Here is a 15,744-nt window from a genome sequence, read left to right as displayed (position 1 = left end):
CAGCAAGGTCATCTACCATGATAGTACTGATTTTTAAAAGAGAAATAATTGTCTAGTATTTTTTGACTATTCCAGAAATGAACCTTTTTATCACAAGATAGCAAGACTAGTACCTGCCAAAAATATTTATTAGCAGGATACCAAATACCCACAGCCTTAATATTCGTGATTGTTTCCTTTAACATCAGTAAGCGAGGTTTCAATCACAGAAGGCGTTTAGCATTCTCTTTATGCATATTAGGTGGCTAATATGCATAAAAATTAAATTTCCCTCAAACATAGTATTTAGGAAAAGAAAGCAGTAAATGAGTAACTCCTTTCTTTTCTATATAATTGTTGTGACCAGCCTGTCATCTTTTTATTACTTGCTTCTATTTTTGGATGATGTTGACTGTACTTAATGTTCCACTGCATTTCAGTATTTTTGTTGTATTTCTCCATATTTTACTAAAACAAATATAAAGCTTAGTATTTCTGTCAAATGCTCTTACTAGTATGTGATACTAATGTATCATTTAAATTTTACAATAACATTGCAGGTTTCAGAATTATTAAAATGTTAGCATTTGACTTTAGTTTGTTCTCATTTATTTAGTGAAAGAGGAAAGCTGACAGAAAAATTGTTAAGAAACTGAAAAATGGAATAATTTTGTTTGAGCAATAGAAGTCCCAGCAATTTAAAGTTATTGTACATCATGTATTGTTGTGGCTATAGTATCTCAGTTCCTAGGCTCAGCAAGATCAATCCATGATGGCACCTACAAGAAAAAATCCTGTTATTCCTCATTCAGACAGTGACTCCGACTTCAGATCAAACCAAGTGAAATCAGATAATGGAAGCTTGATGAAAATCTTTAAAAATTCTTGTTTATTGTGCAAGCATAGTTTAATATTCCAGCCATCCTGTCTTTTGACTTCATCGTTACTTGTCCTATGGAAATTTAATCAAACCAATTCTCTTGTGTTTTTAGGTTTCTTTTAGTTTTTTTTTTTTTTTAATATTTATTTTATTGGAAAGTCATCTAGATATACAGAGAGGAGAAGAGACGAAGAAAGGAAGATCTTCTGTCCAATGATTCACTCCCCTAGTGGCCACAATGGCAGAAACTAATCCTATCCGAAACCAGGAGCCAGGAGCTTCTTCCTGGTCTCCCAACTGGGTGCAGGGTCCCGAGGCTTAGGCTCTCCTCAACTGCTTTCCCAGGGAGCTGGATGGGAAGCAGAGCCACCAGGACACAAACTGGTGGCCATATGGAATCCCAGCCCATGCAAGGCGAGGACTTTAGCCGCTAGGCTACCGTGCTGGGCCATTTTTCACGTTTATTTCTTGTTTTTTTTTTCTGTTATAAGAGTGCTGGAATGTTCTTGTTATAAGAGCACAGTAAGAAATACTATATTGTAGAATTTAAAATCGCCTAAAATAATGATTTTTAAGTGTAAATCATATCTATTCTCCAAAATTTAAGGCCATTGGAGAAAACTATATTCTTACTAGTTTTAAAGAGACTTTAAGTACTAACAACTAAATAGAGTATGTATTCAGAATTTCTACAGCATTTGTACCGCTTGCCAGAGGGAATGATCTGATTGTAACAGAGTAGAATCATTGTAACCTTCCATTTGGGCAAAATTTAATTTTAGTAGTACAGATGTGAACACGGCAGAGCAATACATCTAGGTTACAACTGAATAGAATTTGCATCTAACTACTGTCATTCATTCTGGTGATGTTTTCTCAAAGATACAGTTTTTACAGTTGTAAAGTTTGAGAGCCATGGAGATAATACATGTCCGAAAGAATCACTTAAAAGGAAATACAGAATACTTACCAATTTTCTAGCCTAAAATTCTAGTTTGGATGAACAAAATACCCTAGCTTAGACAGTACTTCAAGATCATTTCTATACATTAGTAATGACTGATTTAAATCATTAGCATTCAGTGGATTGTACAAATTAAACAAATTCTTAGAACAGAATTTGGAATTGTTGGAACACATACTAAGTACTTTTCAGTCTTTTAGGTGGCCAAATTCAGTAAAACGACTTTTCTTATTAGGTGCTCTCACAAAAGTAAGGGCATACACAGATTGTGACGATTCTGGATGCAGGATGATGTGATTTAATGGGATGAGACTTTTATTCTGAAATGAGCTCTTCGTAATAATTTTCATTTAGATCCCTAGCAGCCTCTAGCAGTTTGCCCTTGCCTGCTCCTCCCCCAGTCACAGCAGCCTGTCAGCTGTATGCTAACGAGGCGAACAATTAAACAGGGTCCTATCCAGCTACTTAGACAAAGAACTGTTTAGACACCTGTTGTGTGTGTAGAAAGAGCTATTTCAATGTGAAACTGCAGATTAAAGGAGGGGACATGAGAGCCAGGGTGAGTAAGAGTTAAAGGGAACTCTAAGAACTGTGAAAGTCAAATTCTCCTGAAAATATATGAGGGCCATTTGCAAGGGGAATCGAGTTACAAAGAAAAAGTTCCTGCTAACTTCATTAACAAGAAAAACTCCAGACTTCAGGCTAGGCTGAGACCATTTCTTAAAGGCTATATTTCTGCTATGTATGCCAATTAAATTTCTTCCTTTGAAGGCCAATACTTGCATGTTGGTGTGGAAAAAAATACTTTGTAGTGTTTCATAGAAGCAAAAATATCTGCTGGTGTTTACATCTCAGAATAAATCAAACAACCTTTCTGCGTCTTCCTAAAGGAAAGGCACAATTCATAAGATTTGTCACTTAGATAATGAACCTGTGTCTCCCAAGCTTTTTATTGGGAAGAAAGTGATGCAACATTTTTTTTAGTAGTTTCAGGAGAAGTAAAGAATTGCTATATTAATGTAATCAAAGGAAAGCAGAGTTTAGCAGATGCATCACCACTTAACTGAGTGAAAACAATGCCCTATCTTCCATAGTTGTATAGTGTGATGCAATTATTCATCTTAAAAGACATTCAGATTAATAGTTCTATAATACTAGATAAGAGAATTAGCAGATCATGAGCAGCTTAAATTCTGCATCATTACAAACACTGCAGTCTTGACTTTCACTTCATACTGTGATTTTCTGAGCCAAACTCTTTTAATGTTATTTTATCTTTAAAATAAAACTAGGCTTTTAAGATGTCAAAGGATTTTCTGTTACATAATGTTTATCCCTTTTCTATTTGGGATTCTGGAAAAAAAAAGTGGGATTTTAAACTGATCTCTTATCATTGGGTAGTTCACAGTTAGCAAGAAAGCATCCTCAAGTGCATTTTTGTTTATTTGTTTGTTATATTTTTGACAATCATTACATAGTTAATTAGGGTAAAAAGGTTCAAGGGCTATAGGAAAGTGGGTAAGACTATTATTTCCATATTGTTTCCTTCATGTATCTGAGGTAAAGGGGGATATTGAGGGAGAAGCCCCACCCAGTTTCCCACCCACCCCAGATCCCGGATGTGAGGCATGCTCTGAGATACTTGCTCAAGTGGTTTTGATAGTTCACCAGTTATGAATTGCTGCCAATCTCACCACTCCAAGCACGATGAGGCCGTTGAAGAATCCACTGAATGACATAGTCCATCATAGAGTCTCCATTTGCCCAGTATTTCGCTGCCAACATATAGCTGAGGTGGTTGATTGACTTATTCTGTCTTGTCTTTTCTTGGTTAGGGTTCTGAGTCCGGCATTTCGATTGGGGAGATCCCCAAAGAAACTTTGTCTGAGGTGTTCTCAGACCAGATTCTTGTATGTTCTAGCAAGTACAGGGCCTGGCACAGTGCATCTCCACAATCAGCTGGTGGTTGCAATTGCTGGGTTGGTTCTTTTTTCAACCCCAGCTTCCACTGGAACCAATGGATGTTGCAGTCCAGCCTGGTTCTGCCCAGCACATACTCGGCCCTCACATAAACCAGTTAAAATTGAAATGTTGGGCCCGGCGGCATGGCCTAGCGGCTAAAGTCCTCGCCTTGAATGCCCTGGGATCCCATATGGGCGCCGGTTCTAATCCCGGCAGCTCCACTTCCCATCCAGCTCCCTGCTTGCGGCCTGGGAAAGCAGTGGAGGACAGCCCAATGCATTGGGACCCTGCACCCGCGTGGGAGACCTGGAAGAGGTTCCTGGTTCCCAGCTTCGGATTGGCATGCAGCACACCGGCCTGATGCGGCTCACTTGGGGAGTGAATCATTGGATGGAAGATCTTCCTCTCTGTCTCTCCTCCTCTTTCTGTATATCTGACTTTGTAATAAAAATAAGTAACTCTTTAAAAAAAAAAAAAAAAGAAAGAAATGTCAAGGAAGTCCTTGAGAAAGGATTTCATGAAACTTTTTTTTTAAGTTCTCAAATATAATTTCCACAGACCACTTTTTCACTAGTTTTACTTTTTAAATTTCATTTTCTTGAGTTTCCACTGCTGCTTCCTGGAAGATAGTCAGGGAACCAGAGGCAGGCTGGTAATCCACTCCCTGTGCTGTGGTGGGTGGGAACACCAGCCCCTTCACTATGTTCCCCAAATGTAGGGGGGAAATCCCATGCAGTGGTGGCAAGAAGGGTAGGAATGTTCCATGGTTTCTGTGATCCTCTCCCAGCTAATGCGTGTTGCAGTTGTGTGGTTTTGAGAACACCTTCTTGGTGTCCCAAGTAGCAGTGACCTAAATAATCCTCAGCTATGACTTATCCTCAGATGATTTTTAAACTTTCTATAGGATAGCTTAAGAGCGTTTTAAAAAATGTGTTAAGGATAAAAGAAAATGGAAAACATTTTGTAGAAATTGTGGCTGGCTTAGCAAGCTAAAGTTCCAACTACATCTGTGTCTCATATGGGTGCCTGTTCAAGAACCAGCTACTCCATTTTGGCTCCAGCTCCCTGCTAATGTGGTTGGGAATAAAGCAGAAGATGGTCCAGATACTTGGACCTCTGAACCCGTGTGTGAGACTCAGAGACGCTCCGGCACCTGCTCCAACCTCGCCCAGTTCTGGCCATTGCAGCCATTTGGAGAGTAAAGTGACAGGTGGAAGATAGTCATATTCACTGTCTCTCTGTCTTTCTGTCTCTCCTTCTGTGTGTAACTCTTCTTTTTCAAACAGATAACAAATAAGCCCCCCTAAAAGGGGACTGGCATTGTGGCATGGCCATTTAAGCTTATTGCCTGCAACAGTGGGATCCCATACATGCACCAGTTCAAAACCTGGCTGCTCCACTTCCAATATGGCTGCATGCTAATGCACATGGGAAAGCAACTGAGGATGGCTTAAATCGCTTTAGACCTCTGCCACTCACATGGGAGAACGTAGAAAACTGTGGGCTACTGACTTCAGCTTGTCCCAGCTTGTTCTGTTATAGCCTTTTGAGGATTGGACCAATGAATAGAAGATCTCTGTCACTCCTTCTGTCTCTATAATTCTACTTTTCAAATAAAAATAAATGTTTTTTGAAAAACAGCAAAAAAAATAGCCTTTAAAAAAAAAAAAATGAAAGATCAGTGCATTGGCTCAACTGAGTAATCCTCCGCCTCCAAGCACCACATCCCACATGGGCCCTGGCTCATGTCCCAGCTGCTCCATTTCCAATCCAGCACTCTGCTTGTACCCTGGGAAAGGAGCAGAGGACTGCAGTTGCAGCCATCTGGGGGCTGCACCAGGAGATGGAGGCTCTCTAAAAAAAGAGAGAAAGGGAAAAGAAAAGAAGAATAAAGAAATTGTGGAGGAAGAATTGATCTCCTGCCAAGTAGCGTATGCTGCTGAAAACTTAGCTTAAATTCCTCTTGTCTTGCTTGCAGGAAGCCAAGAGATAAAGGTGCATAGGGACATTTACATTTCTCAGGGTAAACTCCATACAAACACATCAAAGATAAACGCTCTATTAATTACTCAAAAGGGACTCAAAACTTTACAGTTTACTAGGTTTGAAGGATTTATTGAAAAGCAGCAGTTTTCATGTATTACTCCAGGCTGTAACTCTGTTCAATCATTGACTTAATCATCTAATTGATAAATCTGCTACTGTTGTAAGAAAAAACTTCTCCAGCAAGTTTTTCTAAAACCATTGCAAGATATTAATGTCTGGTAATATTTGCATTCTTTACTCCCCTCTTTCAAGCTAACTTCAAGTTGTGTAATTTTCATTAAAACTGAGAATAAAACCATGTGGCAGTTTTGTTGCCTTAACAATGCCAAGCTTTTCTTAATGCTTACTTTATTTTCTATATAACATTTGCTTATCTTCAGATTATGGTGGGGAAACCAGAATAGTAAGATTGTATATTATTTCTATGGAAGCAGGTGTCGGGGCTAATTAAATACCTTTACTTCTTGGAATGTGGAAGTGTTTTGCTAAGTGCAGGTTTCTATAGAATGTATTTGGGTGGCAGATGAATGAGGTTCTTAGAGTCATTATGTAGAATCAGTGACATATCCTGTAATGCATGGAGCTTCATAGCTTATAGACTGCTCTGGCTCTGCTATCTCTTTTTCTTATCTTCTCACAACAACCCTATGTGAAATTTGAAATCTATAAGCTAGAATTTTCATTTTTTATAAAAGTAGCATTTTTGGTTTGAGTATTTTCACACTCCCCTCAGAACCTAGAGAAGAAACATCTAGAAACAAATGCTAAATTCAAATAAGTTGATAATACTGTTTCTCTACTACACCAAGTGAAGGAATTTGGGTAGTTACTGCCCTCAGTTCTCATGATGTTTTTGTGTCTGTTGTGCTTTAGGTTGGAACTCATCGAGAAGATTCTGTCAGTCTCAATGGCAATCATTCAGTCTTGTCTAGTACTGTTACTGCTTCAAGTGCAGACCTGAACCATAAAACGCAAGAAAATTATCGAGGTAACTGTGGGATTTCAGCAACAATGCAGAGAAATCATTTGGAACACTGTCACTTTTTCATAGCCATACTGGCATGTATGAATCAAGTTGTCTTGGGTGGGGGAATTCCAAACAGAAGTTTTACTGTGTGACTAAGCACTTCAAGTTCCATTTGGCCCACTTAGCTGGGTGAGGGAAATTCAAAAAGCTCATGGAAAAATAATTCTTAATGTTAATTTTGGTGCACAGATTTTGAAGTCATGCACAGTTTTTGTTTTTAAGATTTATTTTATTAGAACGTCAGATTTACAAAGAGGAGCAGAAGCAGATAGGAAGATCTTTTGTCCACTGATTCACTCTCCAAGCAGCCCCAATAGCCAGAGCTGTGCCAATCTGACACCAGGAGCCCGGAGCCTCTTCTAGGCCTCCCACATGTGCACACGGTCCAAAGGCTTTGGGCCATCTTCTACTGCTGTCCCAGGCCACAGAGAGGGAACTGGATGGCAAGTGGAGTAGCCGGTTCACAAAGCAGCGCCCATATGAGAACCTGGCAGTTACAAGGAGAAGACTTTAGCCACTAGGCTACAATGCTGGGCCCCATTTGTTGATTTATTAAAGGCTTATTTATTTTTATTGGGAAGTCAGATTCACAGAGAAGGAGAGACAGAAAAGATCTTCCATCCACTGGTTTACTCCCTAAGTGGCTGCAACGGCCGCAGCTGAGCCTATCAGGAACTTTTTCTGGTCTCCCATGTTGGTGCAGGGTCCCAAGTATTTGGACTGTCCCCTGTTGCTTTCCTAGGCCACAAGCAGGGAGCTGGATGGGAAGTGGACATGAACTGGTGGCTATATGGAATCCCAGCACATGTACAGTGAGGACTTTGGCCACTAAGCTGCTGCACTGGGCCCATTACTTTATATCTGATCCAGTTTATGGCCTGGCAAGGTAGCAGAGGATGGCCCAATTCCTTGGGACCCTTATACCCATGTGGGACACCCAGAAGAAGCGCCTGGCTTCAGATCAACCCAGCTGTGGCTAGTAGCAGCAGATGGAAGACCTCTCTGACTGTCTCACTCTGTATCTTTAACTTTCAAGTAAAATAAATAAATCTTTTTTTAAAAAAAAGTATACTTTCAGCTGTCTTCAGATTTCCATCACAGGCCAGTAACAATTAGAATACTATCCATAATGCTTATTAGTGTCTGGTCATTTATTTTATATTTCCTTTACTTTTCTGTTAGGTGGCTTGCAAAGTCAGTCTGGAACTGTTGTTCCCACAGAAATCAAGACTGAAAACAAAGAGAAGGATGAAAATCTTCATGAACCTCCTTCATCAGATGACATGAAATCAGATGATGAGTCCTCACAAAAAGATGTCAAGGTCTCGTCTAGAGGCAGAACGAGGTATTTGTTAGTATCCAGATGTTAAACCTCACTCACTTAATGTGGGTTAGAATACTTGCCAAGTTTGGAGGGTGCCATGTATTTATGAACTAAACTGCTGACTATGCTTTGATACTGTGTTGGAATTTTTATGTATTCTTACCTCATTTAATCCTCTAGCATCCTTCTAGGGAGGCATATGAAGGTTTGACTTCAGAATTATGTTTTTTTATTATACCACACCGATGTTAGGGGCCACTTATTAAAAAATTGCATATCTTCTCTGATTTGCAAGTAGACAGAGGGCAAAGTTCCTAAAGAAAGTTTTGTTGTATGGCCTAGACTCAGATAGATTCAGTTAATAAATTTGCGTATATCAATTAAGCACTGAATATGTGATAAGATTCTAACATAGGATTTAGTCAAGGGTCACCAACTAGGGCCCATGAGCCAGTAAGGCTGCAGCTGATTTTCATAAAACAAATAAATAGGAATCCTGGACTCTGCATTCAGGTCTACAGACCTATCATGTGTATCAACTTCAAGTTACAATGGAAGGTTGGGGAGTTACCAGAAAGGCTATTTTGCCCACAACTCTGAAAAGATTTGCTATCTAGTCCTTTATAGAAAAAGTTGGCTAACATCAGACATAAGCAATAATTTGAGGAAAGGCTGGGGAAAAAAAGCATTCCAGGAAGACTGTTGTCAGGGAAAGTTTTCTGCTAATTGAACCTGATTGTGCTTTAAAATATAGATGTAGATATATAGACACACAGTATCTTGGGCTTTTTCATTGTTATTTTAGATTTTATTTATTTTACTTGAAAGTCGGAATTAAAGAGAAAAGGAAGAGACAAAAAGGGCTTTCCATTTACTGGTTCACTCCCCACATGGTCACTACAGTCAAAACTGGGTTGGTCTGAAGCTCTTCAACCAGGAGTTTCTTCATGATCTTCCACATGGGTACAGGGGCCCAAGGCCTTGGGTCACCCGCCAGCACTTGCAGATAGAGGATTTGCCTGTTGAGCCACCATGCCAGCCCTATTCTACCTTTTTAAACAAACATTTCTTTGGGGAAAATGAAATAATAAAATCCTAATGCTATAGTTTTTTTTAATGCCTTTTATTGATTATTCCACTATTCTTACAAATTTTATTCCTGTATCCAGAAAGAACAAATAAATAAAAATGTAGCAAACAAAAACACAGAAAGCTACTGCGTAGTCACCTTATATAATCCTACTGTTGTCATCTTTCTTCTTTTTTTTTTTGTAAATAATCAGCCTCATCCCATTTAGTTTAGAGCCATGACGCATTCCTAGTATATTTTGTATTTTACTCCTCAGTTGCAATAAAACAAATAAAAATACACCATATTTTCATATTAAAACTGGGCTAAAAGCTGATCTAAGATTTGAAAACCAGTCTTCCTCAAAGTTGAGGATTGGATAGTATGGGGCAAATAAAGAAGAAAAATTCAGTTCTGTCATGGGGTTGCACAACTGTTTTTTTTTTTTTCTTCTAATGTTTAATCTAGTTAAAGTCTGAATTAGGTAAACATGATTGGAAAGCCAAATTGTAAAAGCAAAGCAACTTCCTTTATGAACATGTACCTAAAACCCATACACATTTAGAAATTCATACTTCTTATAGAATACAGTTTTATTTAAATCAACTTACATTTTTTAACATCTATTTTGCGTTTTTTCACTGAGATGCATTTTGCATTAAAATCATGGTTACATGAGACAGAGAGGACTCCCGTCGACTCACTCAGTCATTCCCCACCTGCTCATCAACTGGAGCAGGTTCGGCCGAAGTCAGGGATAGGAACTCAATCTATGTCCTCCACTTGAGTAGGAGGGAGCACCCAAGTATTCAAATCATCACCTGTTGCCCCCATGCTGCACACTGGCAGGGTGGAATCTGGAATCGGTGACTGAAAAACAGAAATGAAATTCAGGCTTATTCCTACAGAATTCTTCTGACAAGTTTTTTGTGATACTCAATACTAACATGGCTAGGGGATGTTTTGCTCATCCTCTGAGGAAATGGCTCACTCTTGTTTCAATTTGCCGTTTTATGGTGTCAAATCTAATTATTTTTCCTGTGAGCTTTACCTTTTTGCACTTCCTGATTGTATCTTTCTCATTAAGTTCTTGTGATGTGATTCATTTATCGTTCGTTCATCCATAAGAGACTAATTGCTTGTAAACACCTGAGATTGTTAATGTTCCTTTTATCACTGTTATTGCTACATATGGTTTTAATATCCCTGTTGTTCAATTGAATAATATAATAATGATGTTAAAACTGAGTCAGGGAGCTAATGTTGTGTTACAACATGTTAAGTCACCACTTTCAATTCCAGTATGCTGTGTAGGAGTAATAGTACAAGTTCTGGGTACTCCACTTCATATCTGCCTTTCTGCTAACATACCTGGGATGGTAGGGGAGGGTGGCCCAAATACCTGACCTGTTCCCTGTGTGAAGACTAGGATGGGAGTTCCTGGCTGCTGGCTTTGGGAAAGTAAATTAGCAGGTGAAAGATCTTTGTCTCTCCCTGTCTGGGTATCAATGTGCCTTTCATATAAATAAACCTTTCTGGGTTTGTTTTTTTTTTTTTAATAAAACAATCTGGAAATCTAGAGACCAGTTCTTTGAAACGCCTTACCTCTTTCATAGGTGTGCACTCAAATAGGGCTTTATAGGAATAGTTCTATGTTTCCTCTTCATCAGAGAGTTCACAGGTCAGCAGGCTTTCTCTGTAAAGGCTCAAATAGTAAATAGTTTAGACTTTGTAGGCCATACATTCTCTGTCAGTTACTCAATTCTCCTGCTACAGGATGAGAGCATCCAGAGACAATACATGAAATGGGCCATTGTGAGTATTTGGAAGTAAACCACTGAATCAAAGCTTTCTCTGTCTGGCTCTTCTTTCTTTCTCTAAAGTAAATATTTCAGAAAAAAAATATTATTTATGTGGCATAATTTCAACCATATAATTTTACTTTGTGTATATGCTTTGAGGAAAGCCTGGAAAGAAAAATATAGTTTTGTTAAGTACAGGTTTCTGTTGTTTGGCATTATTTAGGTAATTTTCATCTTTATAATTTTGTGTGATCAGCTTACCTTTTAGGAAAACAGATTGCCATTGTTTTTACTTTGTTTTTCAGCAGTACTAATGAAGATGAAGATTTGAACCCGGAACAGAAGATAGAAAGGGAGAAGGAAAGGCGGATGGCTAACAATGCCAGAGAACGCTTGCGTGTACGGGATATTAATGAGGCATTTAAAGAGCTTGGCAGAATGTGTCAGCTTCATTTGAAGAGTGAAAAACCCCAGACAAAACTCCTTATTCTTCATCAGGCCGTGGCAGTCATCCTCAGTCTAGAGCAGCAAGTCAGAGGTAAGTGGGTCCATACAGATTCTGTCAGGAGGGCTGGCCTGGCTCTGCCCAGTTGCTTTGCTTGGTCAAGTCATTTTTTAATTCTCCCAGTTCTTCCTGTACTGTTTTATCGGCTTGAGTTTTCATTGTATTTCTCATCTCTCTCTGAGTGTGTTGATCAGTATCTGCAGCTTCTGTTTCCCACAAAGCTATACTGGAAGAATCCTATGGGACACAGCCTGTGCCTGCTGCTCAGCCTGAAGAGTTGGGTGCTCCTTTGCTCTTGCTGCATGTGCCTGCCTAACTGTTCTCCTCCCTGTTCCTTCCTGTTTTCCCTACTTCTCTGATTTACCCTGGGGCATCTGCCAGTACTTGCTGGCATTGCCTGTTTAAGTTTCCTCCTGCCTTTGCTTGACAGGGATGTCCTTTATATCCAAAGTCTCGGGGCTTCTTTGTTGCTCCATAATCAGGTATGCCATGAACTTCTTGGACTACCAAGCACTTACATGCCTGCTGCCTGTCCCTAAGGGCAGGAAGATGGTATAAATAGGCTCACCCGCCACTGAATCAGGCAGCTGTACTCTTTCATTTTGAAATTTGATGAAATCTCTTTTTAAAAAAAGATTTATTTGTAACTCTTGAAAGGTAGATTTGCAGAGAGAGGTCTTCCATCCGCTGGTTCACTCCTTAGGTAGTCATAGTGCCTGGAGCCAGGAGCCAATTCAAAACCTGGAGCCAGGAGCCTCGTCCAAGTCTCCCATGTGGGTGCAGGGACCCAGGGACTTGCCATCCTTCCCTGCTTTCCCAGGCCATCAGCAGGGAGCTAAAAGGGAAGTGGTACAGCTAGGATTCAAACTGGCATGCATATGGGAAGCTGGTGCTTGCAGGCAGAGGATTAGCCCACTGAGCCATTGCCCCAGCCCCTAAGTATTATTTCTAAAAACTGACCTAAAGTTAACAGACATCATCATAGAATCCTGGGGTAATAGAGTTAAAAAGATAGTAGCCCAAAACTTATGAGTTATTCATAGGTAAAGGAACATGAGTCAAAATGTCTTCAGATTCTGGATAACAAAGCTAAACTTCAGGACACACCACTAAAATGCTAGATTCCTAAAGACAAACTGATGGACAGTTTCCGTCCCCCCGCCCTTCTCTGTAAAGCTGCCTTTCCAATAAATAAAGAAGTTCATGACAAGAACTACTGGACCTAGAGAACAGCCAATACATCAAAAATACAAAGCTGTTAGCTCTAAAAGAAAGGTTTCCAATAAAGGAAAATGGAATCCATAGATGGTACTATATTTTGAGATTTTAGAAAAATGTATTGATAGGTACTTGCTGGATGTATTAGGATATGAAGGGGTGCAGGGACAGTTAGCATTACTAAGGGATTAAAAACCAATTAAAACCAAAACTAAAGGATAAGCAAAACTGAATGAGCAAAAAATTAATGATTGTGAAACTCTTAGATTGGTTTATGTATTTGAAAGGCAAACTGACAGATGTAGAGCGAGAGATCTTTTCTCTGCTGGTTCACTTCCCAAACAGCTGCAACAGCCATAGTCAGAGCAGGTGGAAGCCAAGAGCCGAGAACTCCGAGATGGCGTTCCACCTGGGTGGCAGGCCCAAACATGTGAGCCATCTTCCTCTGCCTTCCCAGGTTCATTGGCAAGAAGCTAGCTGAAAACTGGATCATAGGCAGAATGGTGGAGGCTTAAACTAGCACTTCACCATCAGATGCCAGCATTAGAGTCTTCAGTACTGGCCCCATGACTGTAAAATACTTGACTTAGCAAGTACCACTACAAGATCATAATAAAGTAAATACTTATCTAGTCCTGATAATATCAGAAGTAACTATTGAGTTAGCCAACAATTCTGCTATAGACATTTTGAGAAGATAATACCAAGAACCAACTCTTGAGCCTTATGCAGGAAGTTAATAAATACAATTTTCCTATATTATAATAAATACAATTTTTACTATAATAAATACAATTTTCCTATACTATAATATACTCTATAGCTATAATAGACTGTATACTCTATAGCTATGATATATACTATATAGCTCTAACTTACAAATACTTAGATCTTTAAAAATCACAACTTTAGGCCCAGTGCGGTAGCCTGGCAGCTAAAGTCCTCGCTTTACAACACTGGGATCCCATATGGGCACCGGTTTGTGTCCCAGTAAACCTGCTTCCCATCCAGCTCTGCTTGTACCGTGGGAAAGCAGTCAAGGACGGCCCAAAACCTTGGGACCTTGCACCCACGTGGGAGACCCGGAGGAGGCTCCAGGCTTCTGGCTTTGGATTGGCGCTGCTCTGGCCATTCTAGCTGCTTGGGGAGTGAATCAGCAAATGGAAGATCTTCCTCTCTGTCTCTCCTCCTCTCTGTATATCGGATTTTTCAATAAAAATGAAATGAATCGTTTGTAAAAAAGTACAACTTCTTTTTTTTTATTATTAATTACATTGCATTATGTGACACAGTTTTATAGGCACTGGGATTCCCCTCACCCCTCCCCAAACCCTCTCCCCAAGGTGGATTCCTCCACCTTGTTGCATTACCACAGTTCCAGTTCAGTTGAGAGTCTTTCATTGCAAGCATATACCAAGCATAGAGTCCAGCATCTTATTGTCCAGATTAAGTTCAACAGCTTGTTGGGGAGACCATCTCTAGTCTGAAGGTAAAGCCAGCAGAGCCATCCCGATCGATTAAAAGTCACAACATAACATCAGCAACAATTTATAACATTGTGGAATTAAATGACATAGTATTGAGTAATCCCCACAAAATAAAGAAATAGCAGACATTTGTTCATTTTAAGACTGAATAGTTCCAACAGCTGGGATCCCTGAGTGGCCCTCAGAAACAGAAGAACAGTAAACTTCCTTCAGAACTCAGGAGAGGAGCTTTCTCTGGTCCTTACTTAGTTCCAACTTTGAATCCCCACCCTCTCTTGTAATGACCATCGGGGTTGCTCCGGAGGGCCCCCCCCCCAAAGAAATTAGATTAGATAGACAGAGACCAATAAGGAAAGCTTAGAACAGACAGGAAACAGTCAGCTTGGAATCATATATACCTTACTAGGTAGAACACAAAGACTAGTTACTCCTTGCTGAGGTATTGAAGATTTCTCTGCACACCCCTACTAAAACTGTTCTGCGCCTCAACTGTTGACGTATGCCTTGTTAGAGTTATAAGCCAACAGGGACTATCCTAAAATTTGCCAAGTTCAGTAAAAATCATGCTTCAAATACTATAAGCTGCTAAATATAAAAATGAAAAAAGACACGAGACAGCTGAATAGTACCCTATAGCCATTTTAAGGTGTATAGCAGCTGGTTGTGTATAAGCTAAACTTGAAATGTCAACGAGGTAGTCACAGGAGTGGTTAAGAACTTGCATTTTCGAACATATTGGTTATTATCAATACCATGCCAATTAGCTCCGTAATGTTGTGAATCGTTGCTGATGATATGTTGTGGCTTTTCATTGGAGGGAATGATATTCTCCCAGCTCTACTTTCAGACCAGGGATGGTCTCCTAAAGAAACTATTGAACTTATCTGGACAATAAGATGCTGGACTCTGTGCATGGTACATGCTCGCAATGAAGGAATCATGACTGGATTTGAACTGTACTACTGCAACAATGTGGAGGATTCCAACATGGGGGGAGGGCAACGGGAGGGGTTGGGGGAATCCTAGAGCCTATGAAACTGTCACAAAATGAAATTTTAAAAAAATTATTTAAAAAAAAAGACCGAATGGGTCCTAACTCATAACTTAACACCATAATAATAAAAGTTCTTTCTTCCTGTTTTAGAGAGGAACCTTAACCCCAAAGCAGCCTGCCTTAAGAGAAGAGAAGAAGAAAAAGTTTCTGCCGTATCGGCAGAGCCGCCAACCACACTGCCGGGAACCCATCCTGGGCTTAGCGAAACTACCAACCCTATGGGTCATATGTAAACATCAGCCAGGTAAGTGTGGGCTTGAGATCAAGGTTCCAGAAGATCATTTTAAGATTCAACTGAAATTTGGTTAGAACTTTTGAACAATGTATTCCTTAGTCATTTTAAAGGTTGCATGTAATTTGAAATACAACAATGTCCCTTTGTACCAAATCACCGTTATCTTCAAAGTATGACCAGATCTTGTGATTT

General features: G+C 39.7%; 1 protein-coding gene across 12 annotated transcripts in view; it reads left to right on the top strand.

Annotated features, from left to right (window-relative positions):
* Positions 1-15,744, top strand: part of TCF12 (transcription factor 12) — a 336,770-nt gene that overhangs the window by 316,398 nt on the left and 4,628 nt on the right. For 8 of the 12 annotated variants that reach the window (XM_058665794.1, XM_004578054.4, XM_004578056.3 and 5 more), the window contains 4 exons: positions 6,705-6,819; positions 8,041-8,203; positions 11,359-11,591; positions 15,408-15,561. In XM_058665794.1, the coding sequence (XP_058521777.1) occupies positions 6,705-6,819; positions 8,041-8,203; positions 11,359-11,591; positions 15,408-15,550 (654 nt within the window). In that variant the 3' untranslated portion in view covers positions 15,551-15,561. Of the gene's footprint in view, positions 1-6,704; positions 6,820-8,040; positions 8,204-11,358; positions 11,592-15,407; positions 15,564-15,744 lie in introns of those variants that run through there. The other 4 variants (XM_036495661.2, XM_058665796.1, XM_058665800.1 and 1 more) reach the window with 2 other exon arrangements.

The sequence above is a fragment of the Ochotona princeps genome, chromosome 6 (assembly GCF_030435755.1).
Source record: "Ochotona princeps isolate mOchPri1 chromosome 6, mOchPri1.hap1, whole genome shotgun sequence".
Lineage (NCBI taxonomy): Eukaryota > Metazoa > Chordata > Mammalia > Lagomorpha > Ochotonidae > Ochotona > Ochotona princeps.
The sequence above is the reverse complement of the archived record's forward strand: the minus strand, read 5'-3'. Positions and strand labels throughout refer to the sequence as shown.